The sequence below is a fragment of the Chiloscyllium plagiosum genome, unplaced genomic scaffold (assembly GCF_037043375.1).
Source record: "Chiloscyllium plagiosum isolate Xiang-an unplaced genomic scaffold, Cpla_swu_hap1 HiC_scaffold_2, whole genome shotgun sequence".
Taxonomy (NCBI): domain Eukaryota; kingdom Metazoa; phylum Chordata; class Chondrichthyes; order Orectolobiformes; family Hemiscylliidae; genus Chiloscyllium; species Chiloscyllium plagiosum.
The window spans coordinates 128,934,589-128,954,912 of record NW_028270140.1 but is presented as its reverse complement, the minus strand read 5'-3'; the positions used below and the strand labels follow the sequence as shown (position 1 = coordinate 128,954,912).

The 20,324-nt window shown below is 40.7% G+C and overlaps 1 protein-coding gene across 2 annotated transcripts in view; it reads left to right on the top strand.

The window, feature by feature from the left end:
• Window positions 1-20,324, top strand: part of snx25 (sorting nexin 25) — a 230,848-nt gene that overhangs the window by 61,748 nt on the left and 148,776 nt on the right. For both annotated transcript variants that reach the window (XM_043705938.2, XM_043705929.2), the window contains exon 4: window positions 15,813-16,029. In XM_043705938.2, coding sequence (XP_043561873.1) covers window positions 15,813-16,029 — 217 coding nt within the window. The remainder of the gene's footprint in view (window positions 1-15,812; window positions 16,030-20,324) is intronic.

Sequence of the window (20,324 nt, the reverse complement as noted above, 5' to 3'; positions counted from 1 at the left end):
AACCTCTCGGATATGCTTTTTATCCTTTCCCACTTACCTTTTGCACTGTGGAGTTTATTTCTTGCAGTAAACCTTAGTTAAATCACCTCTGTCCCCTTTGCACCCAATTGCCAACAATCGTCAGTAACTTGTTTGGTTTTCATCTCTCTGCTGCAGTCCTACACTGACCATGCTATTTGCTGTAAAGTTGTCTAACATAGGATGATGATTAAAACTCAGAGTCTTTACAGATTTAGTTTCAGTCATTTGCTGGTTCATCAAATTTGTTTAACACAATACATTTTCTCTGTAATGCAGTTAGCTATGCTATTTCATTACTCAGAATTTGCCGATAATTTAAACTGTATTTTTGGTATGCAAACTTCACCAAATTATTAACAGGCGACAGTAACTACTTCATAGGAACATTGTTTTGCACAGACTGCTCCTGTTGCTATTAGCTGCTTTAAGCTTCTTTGGAGATAAGATACTGGGACTTAGCACTTTCCTTTTGTATGTATAATGTGTGGACTATTGTCAGCAGTGGACCTTGGATCAGCATGGTAATCTCTTTGGCTATACTGTAGCTGTATATTGTGCAATATTTGAGTTCACAATTCCATGTAATTTACATAGATTTCTGTTCCAACTGTTAACAACTAGTTCTTGCAAAGCATGGTTTAAAGTCTGTACAGCTGCTGTGTTTTCCCATTTCAAAATAAAACACCTTGGCAGGGTGAAATAACTTGCTTGAAAAGTACAATTACTGTTTAAGCCCACAACAAGTACACTTGTCTTATCCCTGCCATCCTACATTCGAGCATTCGCATAAATGCTAGAGGTCCAAAATTTGGTTGGTTGACTTGTAAGCTTTTGGCTAGATTTTGTTTTAGTTTCCTGGTTTGTTTGTTCAGGGAATATCTTAAAGGATGTAAAAGAAAAACTTTTGAAATATTGACCATTCTGTTAGTTGTCTGACAGTGAAAGGCCAGACTTGTTGTTTGCAGGCTGATGTGGGATAAAACTATCTAATACATTGAAGTATTTTCACTCCTAACTTGGTAACTGCGTTGTGAGGTGGCAATGTTAGCCTTGTGACCTGCGAACATTGGCTGAGTGTTCCTCATATGAAAAGCTAGTAAATAACTCCTAAACCTGTCAGTGTTAATTAGTGTGATGATGAATAAGTGAACTACTTTTAGAAGCCAGTTTGCCACAGCTGCTCACCATCTTTACAAACGTATGGATACAGAATAAGATTTGACCTTGATGATTCTGGAAGCTAAGGCTGAACTGAAAAATATACCATACATTTTAGTCTATTCAGGAAAAAATGGTTTTGAACTAAAATGCCGATGCAGGATAATATGGAGTGTGAGATTAGTTGGGGTTGGAATGATGACTGTACTTGGCAACTATAACGAAAGAACTTCCATTTATGAAGTGCCTATCACGTACTGAGGACGTAATGTGCTTTATGAACTGCAGGCACTTTTGAAAGCTCAATAGCAGATGCTAGTGATTTGAAATATAAATAGAAAGTTCTGGAAGCAGGCAGTAGGACAGTCGGGCAGTATCTTTGCGGAGAGAAAAAGTTGATGTTTCAAGTCTGTGACCTTCCTACAAAAGTAAAAACTATTATAGGTGTAATAGGGTTTAAGTAGGCACAAAGGAAGGGGAAAGTGCCTCTTTAATCTCAATACCATGACACCATAACTCTTGTGTATCATAGTTGTAAAAGTTTCTTTTAAGTTCAGAACCATTGATGGGATGGGATTTTTTTTTAAACATGACTGAGAAACTCGGAGACATGTAAAGCACAGAAGTTTCACTGTTGTGTATTTTTTTCCAGATAAACCCATCTTTGACAACTGCTAACAAATGGATGGGCCATGTAAATTCAATCCTGGCTGTCTTGAATATAAATGAGTTTGGTTCCTTTGTTAATTTGACAGAAGATGTTAATCGCAACTATGGGTCAACACTTCGCTCAAAGAAAGCCTTGTTTTTAGTTTGGCTGGTTTATTTATGCGTGTCTCAGTCAGTATAAAAATGTAAATGTAAAAACTAAATCCTCAGTAATCCAGCTGTGTGAAGAGAACAAAACTGCTACGGTATTGACTACATGACCTGCATGTAACCATAAACTACCCTTTCTTGAATTAAGCATCATCTATGTTGGGTCTAAGGTAATTTTGTGAGGTTCCTTGTACAGGGCCAATTTGCTTGTGAGTGATAACTGAATTGGCACTGTTTGAATATCTACTCTTCTCAACTACTAATCTATCTGACGCTTGTAATTTTAATCACTTGAGGTTGAATAAAAATTCTAGTGATCTTTTCCTCAAATAAAAAACTATGGCAGAGACAAGGGTAGATGGGACAAACGGCATTTTATGGACTATACTTATAAATTTTCTCTGTTGTTTTTGGTCCCCTGGGAAGGCCGTCAAAGACAGGCACTTGTTTTGCCTCAGATTTTCCGGTCCCTGGGCAATTCATGTTGCAGAAATGATTTTGCACTGTGGGCTTTGGAATTAAAGTTCTCATCTTTGCTCACATAGGTACTGGGAGGCCTTAGTGTTCACCACTGGAGGGAGAAAAAGGTCTCTGTTTGTATGCACAACATTTTATTTAAGTCTTTAATTATCCTGGAATCCTCATGCTGTCTAGACTGGGGTGGAGTGGTTTGTGCGGTATATTAATAATGAGGTCTCAGTCTTTGTAATGAATATTTCAAGAAAAAGATGAAAGTGTCTTCTGAGAAAATAATGTGCAGATTTTCGCTGGCATTGTATTGCACAGACTGTAATGTGAATTGTATTCCTTATAGGTGCTGGTCGTAAAATTGTTTCTAAGAGATCTTGATGCTACTGCAGAAAAATGAAATGTGATTTATTCCCAGTCTGACTTTTGCTCACAGACCTGAGCTGTCTTGTGAGCAGCTGGGGTGCTTGAACAAACTTTTTAATGTATTTAATGTAACCGTCCTGTCCTGTGATCTGTATTTCTTTAAAACTTGCCCTTCATAAAATGGTGTTGCATGGCATTATATTTGTCTTGATATTAGAGGTGCACAAAAATTTTATTTGGATATAACCGAACTTGTAAAATTGTTAAGAGCCATGAAATGAATATTATCAAAAGGCAAATGTACGTTGTAGGCTGGAGTGAGAAGACACAGAAAACAACTTGGGTTGATCCTAGTTATAAATTGAATTCACCTACAAGAACAGTTATATCATGCCTTTTTATTCGTTGTTGTAATTTGATTGATGAATGCTACATTGGGAAATAATTAGATAATACTAGTTCAATAATACAATTCTGAGTTTCGTTGATCACACCAGTGGCCAGATCAAGCTCAAGTAAGTGGATATTTGAGACTCATGCAGTATTTTGGCTTGTGTTATTAACTCCAGGATCTGTAGAGTTTGCGATCCTGGAAATTCAGAATATTCATTCCCATCTTGAATATTTTTTGGCTTCATTCATAGGAAATGTGAGCTAGTGAGACCAGTATCTCTTGCCTATCCCTAATTTCACTGGTGAAGCTAGTGGGTGAGCAGCCTTGCTGGTATAGGTGTATCCATTGTGCTCTTAGGCAGGAAGTTCCAGGACTCTGACCCAGCAGCAATGAAGGAAAGGAGGCACAGTTTCAAGTCATGATGGTGGGTGGCTTGTTGAGGAGGTATCGAGGTGATGTTTCCATTTTTCTGATGTCCATGTCTTCCTAGGTGGTAGGCATTACAGGTTTGGAAGGTGCAGTAAAAGGTGAGATAAGCAATATTTCTTAGATGATACACATGACTGCCATGGGCATCAGTGGTGGAGGTATAGAAACCTAGAATATAGGAGCTGGATTAAGCCATTTGTACTTCACACCATCCAAATCCAAATTTGGCTGTTCATCCAAATTCGTACCTATGTTCTTTAATCCTGTGAGAGTCATACACCATGGGAACACACTGGTTGATATAACTCATTCAGGGCAACCAAGCTTTCCAAACAAGACTAACCCCACTTGCCTGCATTTGGCTGTTTTTCCCTCTAAATCTTTCCTATTTATTTACATGATCTTTTAAATGTAACTGTACCTGCATCTTCCACTTTCTCTGTCAGTTCATGACACTTATGAACCACCCTCTGTTTGGAAACAAAATTGCTCTCTGGTCCCTTTTTTTAAATCTTTCTCCCCTCACCTTAAATGTTCCCTAGTTTGAAACCCCCCACTCTAAGATCTCCGTAATCCTGACCATACTTGTTTGCTTGATTAGTTAATCTGCTTTGTGAATACTCCATGCATTAAGGTACAAAGCCTTAAGTCTTGCCTTTTTTTAAAATATATTTTTATTGAAAAATAGATTTTTTAATATTACAACAAATACAATTCAAAACAATACAAAGAAAGAACAAAGATTTTTTAAAAAACCACCCTCATGTACAAATGTGTTAATATATTTAAAAGTATTTTAAAAACCCTAACTAACTACTTAATAAATAATAACGAACAACAAACTAATAACAATGCAGTTCAGCAAAAAAAAAACCCACTAACACTCTCTAATATCGAAGGCATTAATTTTCACACATTGATACATTCGCAGTTCCCCCTCTCTGGATATTGGACTCGTAAAGCACAATCATTTTGGCTACATAAAAGCTCATATCAGTATGGTAGACAAATCTCTGTTCAGGTAGCCCAAAAAGGGACGTCATTTCTTCTGGAAATTCTCAGTTTTGTGGTGTACTATACTTGTAAGAAAATCCAAAGGAATATGCTCAATAACAATCTCTCACCAACCCAACAGACCTGGGGGATTTTTGGACATCCAACCTAACAAGATATTCTTTCCCGTGAGGATGTTGAAAAGTTTTTTTTTCTTATGCACATCTACAGGGAATACACTGGGCAGGCCAAGAAGAGGAGAGATTGGGTCCTTCTCCACCCTTACACCCAAACTCCCCTCCATTGCACCTGCCACAGCACTCCAGTATGTTTTGAAGCCTACCACAGGAACAGACACAGTGGATAAGAGTGCCCATACTAACTTTACACTTGAGGCATGTTGATAATACTCCCCGCTTAAGTTTTACCAAATGATCCAGAGCCAAGTGGACCCTGTGGAGAATCTTTAACTGTAAAGCATGGGTCCTATTGCAAATTGATATCCTTCTTGTGTTTTCCCAAATATCTTCCCATGCCTCTGAGGAGACCTCAACATCTAGCTCTCTCTCCCACACACTGCAAAGCCAATTGAAGTCATCTGAGGGGCTCCCCCCAGCTGATGATACAAAGTGCTGACAGAAGTGTACTCTTAGCACTGAGTGCCCTCCTCTCTCTGTTGGATTGTAGGGATCAGTCAGATGTAGTCTTTTTTTTTGAATAAAATCCCTAACATGACGAAAACGAAAGAGGTCCCTGTTTGCTCATATTTCCATGCTGACTGATCAGAAGACATCGTTGTGTCTCCCTCAAATAAATCACCCATGCAAGACACCCCCTAGCTGCCCAATCCTGAATCCATCGTGTCCGGATGAAAACCTGGCATACCCACTATAGGTGTAAGGAAAGATGCTTTGCCAATATTGCCATTCCTCTGCTGAATTGCCCTCCTTGCTTTAATAGTATTGATAACAATATCCCTTAACTGTCCTCATTCTGTCCAAAAACAGCAAGCTAGTAAAGGGACACTTTGCCTGAGAGGTTTTGATATCTAACTATATTGAAAGAGGGGCTCGAAAGCCCAATCACTCACGTAAGATAAAAGCAAGCTTTAGTTTTTAATATCCAGGAGAATCATTCCCCCCCCCCAGTCTGTGAGGTAGTTGCAATTTAGCTAATTTAATAAGGGGCTGTTTAAGAGCTAAACCAGCCATTCAGTCTCCTGAATGTTTGCTTATCGAAAATCAGAGGGAGCATTCATATAGAGTACAACAAACGAGGGAGGATGTTCATCTTAAGAGCTATCCGACCTAACCATGAGACCAGAAGCGTCTCCCATCTTTGAAGGTCTTGTTCGATTTTGTTGAATAATTGAACAAAATTAGCTTTGAACAATTGATCCAGAACTGGAGTGATGAATATGCCCAAAAACACGCAACACCCCCTGTGACCACTTAAATGAGAATCGAGATTTTCCCTCAAGGTGTAACACCTTCATAAGACCACCTATAGGCATAGCCTCTAATTTTGCAAAATTAATCTTGTACCTTGAAAAGGTGCCAAACGTGCTGATGCATTGTATCAGGTGAGGCACTGAAACTGCTGGATTTGACCAAAAACTGAGCACGTCGTCCACGTACAATGAAATCTTATGTAATTTTGACCCCACTTCTGGAGCCGATTATATTAGGATCCCTACGAACGGCCTCCGCCAACTGTTCAATCACCAATGTAAAAAGCAATGGCTAAAGGGGACAACCCTGTCGGTTTTCCCTAAAAATGTTAAAATTGCTGGATCGCACCCCATTGGTGATGACTGCAGTGAGAGGGTCACTGTAGAGAACCTTAACCATCTTATAAAGACTTCATCCAAGCCAAACCCGCTATAGAGTATAGAAAATGTACGGCCATTCAATTCTGTCGAATGCCTTCTCTGCATCTAGAAAAATCACCAATCCCTGTATTGACTGTTGTTGACATGCTTGAATTATATTAAGCAGCCTCTTAACATTATTGGAGGATCTGCAACCCTTTATGAAGCCCATCTGGTCGTTTTTAACAACAGCAGGTAACAGAGTCTCCAGCCTTAACGCAAGAGTCTTAGAGAGATTTTTAAAATCAACATTCGAGAGTGAAATGGGCCTGTATGAAGCACAGTCCTCTTGGGGCCTTCCCTTTTTAAAAGATTAAGCAAACATTGGCCTCTCCCAGAGATGGCGGGAGACAATAGTGACTGTATGAGTCTTTAAACATGTTGAGCATCAGGCCTGACTATGCTTATAAATTCCTTTAGAGAATTTGTTGGGAAGTCTGTCAGGACCGGGTGCCTTTCCACTCTGAAGCTGCTTCACAGCCCCCTGCACCTCTTGCTCTGATAAGGGGGCATTGAGAAAAGACTCTTATTCGGGGGTCACATCCGGGAGAACCAGATCCTTGAAAAAGGACTCCATCTTGGTCTGTCCTCCTCACAACCCTCAGATTGGTATAATTCAGAGTTAAATCTCTGAAATGCCTCATTAATCTTTTTGGAATCACATGTTAGGTTCACAGACCCTTTCCTAATCAACGTAATGGCTTGAGGGGCACTTTTTTTTTCCTGGCGAGGTACATAAAGTATTTGCCTGGTTTGTCGTTGTGCTCATATATAACCTTTTTTGTGTTGCAAAAGTAAGCTCCTTCTTTGCTGTCTGTATGAGCATGCAATTCAATGCAGACTACAAGGCCGTAATCCTCTGTAGCTTGGCCAACGAGGCCCTGTCAAAGTAAATCTTCTTGGCTGCTTTTAACCATGCTTCGAGGAGATGTTGCTGCTCGCCCTTCTGCCGCTTCCTACTGGCAGAGTAGGAGATAACTAGCTTTGGCAGTTTCCCAAAGGACAGACAAGCTACTAACTGAGCCTGAGTTAATGTCTAGGAATGCCCTAAATTCCTTAGGGAAGTACTCCACAAAACTATTATCCTTAAGGATAAAGGGATCCATTCGCCAATGTCTCGGGCCCACTATAATGTCCTTAATCTTAACCAACAGGTACACTGGAGTGTGATTGGAGGTCGTAATATTACCAATCATACAAGATGTCACCAAGTCCAGAGTTGCCACGAAGGTCAGGAAAAAAATCAGTCCTGTTGTGACATCTGTGTGGATTGGAAAAAAACGTAAAATCCCTGCCTGTAGGGTAGACATGCCTCCAGACGTTCACCAACCCTAACTCCACACACGCATCCACTAATTGTTTAGTTTATACAGGGGGCCTTTGGGCAACTGGTCTACTGTGGGATCCATAAGACAATTAAAGTCTCCCACGATGATGATATGTCAAGATTCAAGACTATTCAATTTAGAAAATTAATATACCAGAGATTTGAGGGGATGGGTTGGAGGGCAGTAAACATTTAAAACGCCATATTCTTCCCTGTTTATCAGGGCTTTGAGGATTACAAACCTCCTGTGTGTGTCTTTAACTCACTCTGGTAACTTAAATGGGAGATTCCTCCTAACCAATATAACCACTCACCGACTTCTGGTATTAAAAGATGAAAAGTAAACACGATCAAAGCCATTCTGCTGTAGTTTCAAATGCTCCCCATCATCCAAGTGTGTCTCCTGTAATAAAGCAATACCCACCTTTTCCTTTCTAAGACTCGAGAGTACCTTTTTCCACTTAATTGGCGAGTGGCTCCCCTTGATGTTCCAAGTACACCATTTACTCCAGTCATAAGCCATAATGACTTTGTGGGCGGCACGGTGGCACACTGCTGCCTCACAGCGCCAGAGACCTGGGTTCAATTCCCGCCTCAGGCAACTGACTGTATGGAGTTTGCACATTCTCCTCGTGTCTGTGTGGGTTTCCTCCCACAGTCCAAAGGTGTGCAGGTCAGGTGAATTGGCCATGCTAAATTGTCCCATAGTGTTAGGTAAGGGGTAAATGTAGGGGTATGGGTGGGTTGCGCTTCGGCGGGTCCGTGTGGACTTGTTGGGCCAAAGGGCCTGTTTCCACACTAAGTAAGTAATCTAATAACCTTCTGGAGTAACATTGAGATTCCAGAGAGGAGGAACTCGAACTACAAACTGCCGAGCCTTAGTGTTGCAAGTTCCATCGAACATAAAAACTACCTAAACTACAACCACTACATTTAACAAGCCTACAAAGCTATCAAAGATTATTTACAACAAAAACCAAAATACAAACCGGCATATAAAGTGCCAATGGCGCTGTCTCAGGGAACTCACCCAACTTCCCAAACTGCTTCCAATACAGCAGCAGGGCTTATAAATACCTGAACCAGGCATAAATTGCCCGTAAGTAGGCATTTAGCCATCCCAACCATTTTCCCTCCTCCTAGCTAGAGCTGCATCACAAACACAAGCAGCAAAGAAAGAAAGACGCCATGGAATAACAACGTGAAAAAAAAAGTCCCCCACCCATTCTTTTTGGTATAACTTAACTTAGAAATTGAAAGTAAACATCCCAGCCACCCCCGAGCGCAGTTTAGACCAGACTATCACCGATAACAGATAGGAAAAGAAAGCCTTGACAAGACTTCCTCATTTTTTTAACAAGTAGAGACATACCCAAACGACACTACTATTTGCACAAACTAAATTGTTCAGATTAAGTTAATTTGTCCACAGATTCTCTTGCCTTCTCTGATGTGTCAAAGAGATGTACTGGTCCATCTAAGGTGACCCGAAGCACCGCAGGATACCTCAGAGTGCTGGATCCCGAGCTCCCCCGGTCTTTTCTTGAAACGTAAGATTTTCTTTTCCGGATCACCACCACTGAGAAGTCCAGGAAGAACATGATCTTTAGAGCCTCCCTAAACTAGGGCCTTCGGATCTTTCCCCTGGATTCTGGAAGCTGCCACTATTCTCTCCTTATCTCAGCGGTGATGAAATCGCACCAAGATGTGATGACAATGTTGGTCCAGACCTGACCTCTGTGCCATGATCTGGTGAGCCCTCTCAATCTTTAATCCTCCCATTCCAGCCTCCAAGTCAAGGAATTTCGGCAAGCAGTCCTCAATAAATCCCACTGGTTACTCACCTTCCTTACCCTCTGACAGACTGACGATCCAAATACTTTTTTTTTTCCAGCCCCTGGTCTTGAGGTCATCAACTTGGTCAGGCAAATTACGGACCTGAGTCTCCAGGGCCTGGATCCTATTGTTGGATGAATTGGTATCAGCTTCCACCACTGTGACCCTGTGTTCTACCTCATCCGTCCTTTTCTCCAGGTCTCCTAGCTGCTGTTCATGCTTCTGCAGCCTGATAGAGATGGGGGCCAGCTTCTCCTCTAGCTCCTTCCCCAACATCTCACAAGGTTCCTACTTTACGAGGAGCTGGTCGAAAATAAAGACCAAGCATCCTGCAAGCTGGGCCCCTGGCCCGGCCTCTGACATACTTGCTCCCTCCTTCGGCATCCTTGGACATCGAAAACTGAGCTAAGTTGTTCTCTAACGTTTTTCTGGGACTCCATGACCTTTCTAGAGTCCCAGGATATCGTAGTGATCCGGGTAGGCTGGGTTAGGATTTCGTCCCATTTGCGATGTGGTATGGAGCTCTGCAACGTGATCTTTCTAGATCACCACCATCTTGGATCCTCCCAAGTCTTGTCTTCCTAACATTACTTGTCCTGTGCCTACCATTATTCACCATAAATGGATCATAAGCCTGAAATCCCCATAACATTTCATAACTACTTAACTGATGTAAATATTTGCTGTACTGAAGTCTGTGCATTTGAAGATTGGCTACTAATTCCTTGAAGAAGTGCTAATGCCCGAAACGTCGATTCTCCTGTTCCCTAGATGCTGCCTGACCTGCTGCGCTTTTCCAGCAATACATTTCCATCTACTAATTCCTTGAACAATATTACCTTCATATTTTTCAGTTACTTTGCAAAATCATAATATTTCAGCTAATGCAAAGCATAAGATTAAATTTGAATTATTTATGTCTTTTATATTTGTTTTCATTCTGCTGTTTGACAAAATGTAATTCTGCAGTTTTGTCTTTGTGTGCTATGCTTATTTTCTTCAGCAATCTCGACAATTCTGAAGAATTTCTAATTTAAAAAAATGAAGAAATCAATCTTGGGGTTCTGTTTGTAATGTTTATCAATCTTTTTAGACTTTGAGTTTAAATCTGGAATAACATCAGTATAGACAGCAAGAACATCTTTAAATCTGTAAAAAAAAAAGATGTCAAGGTGAACATAGGCACTTTAGAGAATGAGGCTGGAGAAATGATAATGGGAAACCAGAAAAGAGCAGAGTGGCTGAATAAATTGCATCAGTCTTCACAGTAGAAGACAATATTAGCATTCCAGAATTAGGAAATAATCAAGGGGAAAAAGGAGGAGTGGAAATAACTATTGTAAGACACCAAGTGCTAGGGAAACTAATGGAGTGAAAGACAGTAAGTACACTGGACTTGATGGGATGCACCTTGGGATACTAAAGGACATACCTAGAGAGACAGTAGATGTAGTGGTAGTAAACTTCCAATAATCTGGAAATGTCCCAGAGGATTGGAAAACTGCCAATGTAATACCTCTATTGAAAATAGGAGACCAATAACAGATAATATTAAGCTAGTTAGCTTAATGTCTGTTATTGGGAAAATGTTACTATTAACGAAAGATGTATATTGAGCACTTCGAAATAAATACTACAATCAGGCTGAGACAGCATGGCTTCATGCTTGGCAAATTTAATCTCATTCTTTGGTGTGGTTAAATGCGGGATTGATAAAGGGGGAGGAGTGGATATAATATACTTGGATTTTGAGACCGTTGGCACACATTCAATACTTCATAAGTGTCCAAGGTGTTGGAGATCATTTATCAGCATGTATCGAAGATTGGCTAGCTAGTACAAAAGAGAGATTTGGGATAAGGGGTGAATTTTTCAGAATGGCAATCTGTACCTAACAGTGGTGTACCACAGGGATCAGTGCAGCGGCCTAAGTATTTATAATCATATATTCATATTCATATGATTCATATGCAGACATATTCATATGTAGACAGAGTTTACAAAGGGATATAGTTAGATTAAGCAAGTGGGCAGAAACATGATAGATGCAATATATTGCAGGAAAATTGAGATGATGCACTTTGGAAGAAGTAAAAAGACAAAGGAGTACTTAATGACTGGTAGGACATTGGAAGCTCAGAAGGATATTGGGGTACTTGTCCTTAGGTCCCTGAAGGTGCAAAACAGGTGGACAGATTGGTTAAGGCGGCACATGGGACACTTTATCTGCCTTTGCCTTTATCCAATTTGTGGTAATAATTATAAGAGAAGGAGGTTATGTTTGAGCTGTATGAAGCTTTGGTTTGGCCACAACTGGCGTACTGTGTGCTGTTCTGGTTGCCATTACAGGAAGGGTGCGACTGCACTGGAGAGGGCACAGAAGATTCACCAGGATACTGCCTGAAATAGAACAGTTTAACTGTGAAGAGAGACTGGATAAACTCAGGTTATTTGAGGAGTTTGAAGAATGAGGATCCTGAGCACAGGTTTATTTGCAGATAAGAGGAGTGGGATTTAGGTTTCTAGTTCTGCACATGCACCACTTCATGGTCCATAGGGAAGCAGAGGTCCAGACCTATATCTGTCTCAACCTCTTGGAGTTGCTCCTCCTCATAGAATCTCTACAGTGGGAAAGCAGATCATTCAGCCCATAGAGTCCACACTGACCCTTCGAAGAGCATCCCATCCAAATTCAGCACTACCCTAGCCCTGTCACCCTGCATTTCCCATGTTAATTAACCTAGTCTGCATATTCTAGATGCTATGGGGCAATTTAGTATGGCCACTCCACCTAACCTGCACACCTTTAGACTGAAAAGAAACCGGACCGTCCAGAAGAAGCCACAGAGACACACAAAATGTGCAAACTCCATACAGACAGTCACCTGAAGGTGGAATAGAACCTGGGTTCCTGGTGCTGTGAGGCAGCAGTGCTACCCATTGTGCTGTCCCAGAGTGCATCTCACTGCTCTTAATTTGTAACAAGAAACGAGAAAAGGTTATACTGATTAAGCATGCAACCCCTGCCATTCAGGCTGCACTCTTCATCTAAAGAGGGTGGAAAGCTGAGACGGTGGAATTTTAGAGGAGTGAGGGCCTTGGGTACTTGCCTTGTTATAGTATCCAACTCTTTCCATCAGAGTCTTCGCATGCATAAGATTTTTGTAAAAGGGCAATAAACCCAAAAATTGTTTAAAAATGTACTCCTGTTCAATATCTCTCCATTGATTTAATTAGTCAAGTTTGACTTTCATCACAGTCACTGTGGTTTGATAGCTCAGAAACTTAATTTCTTGGGCGTTAGAGCAGGATTTATATCTTGACAAATTTCCTCATTCTCTCATACTTTCTCTTTCAGTAGCTTTTCAGTGCATAGTGAATCCGCGTGCACGTGAAGTTGGCCCCAGATTCAATTTTCATTTTCCTAATTGGCATGGCCTGACAGATTGAACAGTCCTTTTGTAGTGCTATCTGTGTTTTTGTGTTATCCACAGGAGCTCTGATTCCCTGTCCCTGTGGATAATGAGAATTTGCTATGCTTACTGTACTTGCCTTGCTGAGGCATTGAAACTCTTAGATAATTTATGTCAAACTCCAACTCATCCAAAATGTCACTGCTCAAAATGTTACTCCTGCTTTAAGCCACTGGTCATTATGAATCTGTACTGGCTTTGTGGCTTTTGATGAAATTTAAAATCCTTAGCCTGGAGTGACTTTGGTCCTCATCCTCAAATCCTTCCATCCCACAGTCTTTGCTTTTACACAGGGGACTGTGAATGGTTGGAATTCTCTAAGCCCCCTTAGAGGGCTTTGGAAGCTCAGTCTTTTAATCTGTTTAAAATAGAGATTGATAGATTTCTAATTACCAATGGGCATAAAAGGCTATGGAGTTAGTGCAAGTAAAATGCATTGAAGCAATCGATCATCTATTACTATATTTAATGATGGAGCAGGCTTGTTAGGCTGAATGGCTTATTACTGCTTCTGTGTTCACTGTATTCACCTTGCTGAACTGCTCCAGATTTGCCACATCAGAAGAAACTCTGCTAGGCTATCAGAAACTTGACTGTGGAGAGAGGTTTCAAAGAACATCTCAAAAGAGGAAAATGAGATAAAGAGGTGGACAGAGACAGGAAGAGAATTCCACAACTTAGGACCTAGGCACCGATAGTGGGCCAAAGGAACTGGAGAGCAAACACCAAGTTTTTGGAGGGGTGACATAATCTAGGAGTTCATAGGGAGAATCTACTTATGCTTACATTTGTATAAGTTTAAAATAAATAGCTGTCAATTTTGTTAAAGTCACTGTATGAAGCTTGAATGGACACTATGAAAGGGTGTTAAAGATGAGTATGCATGTGTCCATTGTCTGTGGTAGAAAGGGTTTGTTTTTCCCCTGGATATCATGTGCTGCATGACAATCCTGATGAACAGCAGTTACAGGCTAATAGCTGCAGCTTGATAAGAGCAATGACTTAAATTAGTCTCCAATGTCAGACTATATACATGAATCAAGACCACAGCTTAACAGTCATTACTGACAGAACAGCCTATGTGTTCAGTACATGACCTCTAGTTTCGAGGTCGTTCTTATTACTGATTCTGAATTCCAGTTTAACATCTGTTTCCATGCTGTATATCTCTATTACTCTTCTATTACTCTATTAATTGTCAGACTCTAGACCTTACCAAAATCATGTGTTTAGATTAGATTCTCCAATGTATTAAGTTATCAAAACAATATGCAGAAGTGTCACTTAACAAGCAGTGTACTTGGCTGATTCATGGTGGAATACTGACTCTGTTAGCAGGGGTGCTGTCTTCTCCAATTTCCTACTTTTTGCATGCTGTGTCCAACTGAAAAACCAACCTTACTAACCCTTTGCAAATCACAACCAATGAGGTCTCTACTCTGGTCCAAGGCAGGGCATGGTTGGATTTTGTTGGCTAGTTAAGGCATACATTGTGCATGGCCACATGCTGATGTTTAACCTCCTAGGATATGAAGTACATAGTAGTTAATTACCTTGGGTTTAACTTATTTAATGTGAATTCCTCGTAAATTGAATACATTCCTTACTGTGTCTGTGTGTGATGTTGATCAGATCAGATTCTATTTTGTGGGGACCTTCTGGATGATGTGCTTTATTGAGGTTGCTGTGCTTGGAATGGCTATTTTACTTTGTATAAATAGATTGCAAAGTTACTTACAGCTTTAAAAGCTACCAGAATCTTGATCAAAGAGAGATTTCAAAAAACAACGCAAAGGAGGAAAATATGGGAAAGAGGCTGTTGGTTTTGTAGAAGGCTTTCAGTAGGAACCCCCACAAGAGGTTAGTAACCAAATATAAAGGACGTGCAATAGTGGATAATATGCTGATGTGGATTGAGCATTGAATAATGAAAAGACAATAAGCGTGTAGGAATAAATTAGCTCATCATTCTCAAGTTGGCAGGCTGTTTGGGCAGCGCGTCGCAATCTATGTCAATGTCAAAGGACCACTGTTTGGGCAGCGCTTCGCAATTTATGTCAATGACTTGGATATGATGATCAAATGTAATATTTCCAAATTTGCAGATGATATAAAACTAGGTAGGAATGTGATTTGTCAAGGATGTGCAAAGAGGCTTCAAGGGGATTTGGACAAACTGAGTGAGTAGGCAGATGGAATATAATCTGGAAAAGTGTGAAGTTATGCATTTTGGTAGGAGGATCAGAGTTGCAGCGTATTTCTTAAATGGTGAAAGATATTTTTATGTAAAGAAGAATACTTGGCTCCCTTTTGACAAGACCTTGAAAGCTAACATATAGTTGTGGCAATCAATTAGGAATCCAGATGGTACGTTGACCTTGTTGTTGCAAGAGGATTTGAGTACAGGAACAACACGCTGACCAGGCTCTCTCGGGCCATTTTCAGCTGTGTATCTGGGAGAGGTTTTCAGTTTTTCCTTCCAGGCTAGACTTAAATCCCATTTTTGGATGAAAACATGCTTGTGGAGTCATTTAATCTTTTACCTGGCCACTTAATACCTTTTCCAATGAAATGTATTACTTGAGATTTTTAAGAAGCTCTGCATTGCCTGTCCAAGATTCAGGAAAATCTCACAGCTTGTATCATTTTGTCTTTCAGTTTTTGACTACAGCTACAGGGATTACATCCTTTCCTGGTATGTGAAGATCAGCAAAGATGAAGGACATCTGTACCATATGCTCTCAGAAGATTTCTGGGAAATGACAAAGCAATTGCGCATTCGACTCAGTAATATTGACACAGTTAAATTAGTTTGCAATGATGTGGTCCGGACTGTACTCACTCACTTTTGTGACCTCAAGGCAGCAAATACAAGGTAAAAGTTTGGTTTGGGATGCGCGATTTATATTTAATGACGTTAGTCATTTTTTTGTTCCTTCTCAACCTGGTGCAAGTCTGTTCTTCGCAGAATTATGGTTACATGGCACATTTTGTTACTTTTGGTCATGATCCCAACTGGTTTATTTGAGCTTTCACAGTGTAAACAGTTGGACTGGATGTGATATTGTAACTGATTCCAATTAAGTCTTCACCCATTAGAGCAGAATTTCTGTTTAATCTCCTCTGTGGGTTAGCTACTCTACAAGTAATTCTATTGGTCATACCTTGGCTCAGGTTAACCACCTCAACGATATTGAATTAGGTGTGATTCATTTATTGAGCATTACTTTTGTTCACAAAAAGATGACTGTCGAATGTTTTCCGTGTCGAAAAAGATTGTTCATGTGCTGGTTAAGATGATGATCTAATCTAAATGATTTTAATGGCACCCTCAAACAGAGAATTAACAAACATTTCTGTTAAAACGTGTGCACATAATACTTTAGATGTTTATTAATGTATGAAAAATATTTCTTTTTTCATTATGATCCTTTAGAAAGTAATATCTGTCACTGCAACTCAAGGGTACCTTGCAGTATACCAGTTCATTCTTCTGTTACGATCCATTTATTATCTTGCCTATCTGTAACCTTCAATCCTCTGATAATTCTGCTGCTTTCAATTCTGGCCTTTTACAGCAGCCTCATTCATACCTCATGTGAATGGCTTAGTGTTCAGCTATCTAGACCCTAGTCTGTCTTGCCTCTGCACATTTCTTCCTTCAATACACCCACCTATTTATCCATGCTTTAAGTCACTTCTGGGCTGCTTTTGGCTTGGTCGAATTGTTTTTTGATTATGCATCTTGAAAGATTTTCCCATGTTGTGACTTCTGTCACTGAGTCAATATTGAGTACTTCCAGGGCAACCCCTTGCCATTAATGTAGAATTGTGCCTCTAATTCTGCTGGAAAGGACATACTCATGAATTGTATCTGTAAAGTGTGATTCTGAGTGTGTGTCGGAGTAATTTGTGAAATAGCTCTCCCAAAATTGACACAATATCCAAAAAGTTGGCAAGGATGACATTGCAGGGGCAACAGGCTGTTTACTTTTGTCTTTTCCTGTGCTGAGATGGATACCATGGTCTGTAGGGTGTCATTCCTTTTTGTTTAGAAGATTTGGTAGTGATTTATGCAATTGAGTGGCTTTCTAGATCATGGCAAAGGCATTTAAGAGGCGGCTACATGGCTGTGGTTATGGAGAGACTTGTAGGCTAGTCCAGGTAAGAGTGTTGGTAAGCCATAAAAATTTTAACGACCCTCGTTACATGCTTGGCATTAGAACATTTACAGCGCAGTACAGGCCTTTCAGCCCTCGATGGTTTCACAGGGCGGTGCAACAATCTCACGCCCATTTAACTTACACTTCCATTCTCGTCCAAATGCCTGCCCAATGATCATTTAAATGTCCATAATATTGGTGAGTCTACCTACTGTTGTAGGTAGTGCGTTCCACGCCCCTACTACTGAGTAAAGAAATCACCTCTGACACCTGTCCTATATCTATCACCCTTCAATTTGAAGCTATGCCCCTGCGTGCTAGCCATCACCATTTGAGGAAAAAGGCTGTCACTGTCCACCCTATCTAATCCTCTGATCATCTTGTAAGTCTCAATTAAGTCACCTTTTAACCTTCTTCTTCTCTCTAACGAAAACAGCCTAAAGTCCCTCAACCTTACCTCGTAAGACCTCCCCTCCATCCCCAACATCTTTGTACATCTCCTTTGAACCCTTTCCAAAGCTTCCACATCCTTCCTATAATGTGATGCTGGAACGGTACGCAATACTCCAAATGCGGCCGCACCAGAGTTTTGTACAGCTGCAGCATGACCTCATGGTTCTGAAACTTGATCCCTCTATTAATAAAAGCGAACACACTGTACGCTTTCTTAACAGCCCTATCAACCTGGGTGGCAACTTTGTACATGGACATAGAGATCTCTCTGCTCATCTACACCACCAAGAATCTTACCGTTCGCCAAGTGTTCTGTATTTATGTTACTCCTTCCAAAGTGAATCACCTCGCACTTCTCTGCCTTAAACTCCATTTGCCACCTCTCAGCCCAGCTCTGCAGCTTATCTACATTTTTTTTAGATGACTTAGATTACTTACAGTGTGGAAACAGGCCCTTCGGCCCAACAAGTCCACACCGAACCTCCGAAGGCCAACCCACTCCGACCCATTCCCCTCCCATTTACCTCTTCACTTAACACTATGGGCAATTTAGCATGGCCAATTCACCTAACCTGCACATATTTTTGGACTGTGGGAGGAAACCAGAGCACCCGGAGGAAACCCACACAGACACAGGGAGAATGTGCAAACTCCACACAGACAATTGCCTGAGGCGGGAATTGAACCCGGGTCTCTGGCGCTGTGAGGCAGCAGCGTTTACCACTGAGCCACTGTGCCTGGTGGTCTCGTCCGGGATCTCTCGCATGTCCCTCTGTTACCAACAACATCCTGCAGCACTATCTACAGCTGTATCGACCTTCGTGTTGTCCGTAAATTTACTAATCCATCCTTCTACGCCCTCATAAAGGTCATTTATAAAAATGACAAACAGTAATGGTCCCAAAACAGATCTTTGCGGTACACCACTAGTAACTGAACTTCAGGATGAACATTTCCCATCAACCACCACCCGTTGTCGTCTTTCAGCTAGCCAATTTCTGACCCAAACTGCTAAATTGCCCTCAATCTCATCCTCTGTAATTTGTGCAGTAACCTACTACAGGGAGCTTTATTAAATGCCTTACTGAAATCCATATACACCACATCAACGGCTCTACCCTCATCCACCTGTTTGGTCACCTTTCCAAAGAACTCTAAGGTTTGTAAGCCGCAACCAACCCTTCACAAGACAGTGTTGACTATCCCTAATCAACTTACTCCTCTCTAGATGATGATAATTCCTATCTCTTATAACCTTTTCCAACACTTTACCCACAACTGAAGTTAGGCTCACTGGTCTACTCCCTTTCTTGAACAAGGGGCCAACATTTGCTCTCCTCCTATTCTCTGGCACTATTTCTGTGGACAGTGAAGGCATAAAAATCCAAGCCAAAGGCTTGGCAATCTCCTACCTGGCTTCCCAGAGAATCCTAGGATAAATCCCATCTGGACCAGGCTAATTATCTATTTTCACACTTTGCAGAATTTCTAACACCACCTCCTTGTGATCCTCAATCCCATCTAGTCTAGTAGCCAGTATCTCCGTATTCTCCACAACAATATTGTCTTCCAGTGTGAATACTAATGAAAAATATTCATTTTGCACTTCTCCTATCTCCTCTGACTCCACGCACAACTTTCCAGTACTGTCCTTGATTGGCCCTAATGTTACTCTAATCTTACCCTAATCCTGAAGAATGTCGATTCTCCTTCTCCTTTGTTGCTGCCTGACCTGCTGCGCTTTTCTAGCAACACATTTTTAAGCTCTGATCACCAGCATCTGCAGTCCTCACTTTCTCTTACCCTAATCTGGCTAGCTTTTCATGAGGTCAAATGTTACTGATTGCCAAGGCGGGAATCTAACCTATGTCCCTAGGAAATAAATCTGGACTTTTGGATTACTAGTCTAGAGACATTATCACTCCCTCCCTATGGCAAAGAAAATAGTATTAACATTTCCTGTCCAAGGAGAACTTCTGGACTGAAAATATTACAAAGAACGTCATGTTGGACTTGAAAGGTTATCTGTTTCTTTTCCCACACATGCTACCAGATCTGAGTTTCTCCAGCACTTTTTGTTTCTATTCCAGATCTGCAGCATCCACAATATTTGGCTCTTCTCACTAAATTGATGAAGTTTGTGATTTATGCCACCCTTTTTACTTCCACCTGGAAAAAGTGTATATAACTAACTAAAGAGACTGAAATAATTATCCTGACCGTCATGAAGCTTAATCATACGATTCCTTGTAGTACATTCCTATAAATAGTGTTTCTTTTTAAGAGGCTGTGTACCTATGCCTTAGGACCCTGGGCTTCATTTGTTGTCATTGCTTATTCTTCATTTTTTTAACCTGGACCACTTCAGACATATATTTCTTTTGTAATTTTGTTCATTCACCATCCGTGGACTTGTTATTTATGTTTACAGTATCATAAAGATTAATTCATTTTCATTTTGTAATTTTCTTCTCGTTCTTATCTATTTATATTCTGGTCTCTGCTTTAATTGTCTTTTTACATTGGGAATACGCACAATCCACACTTGCCTCAA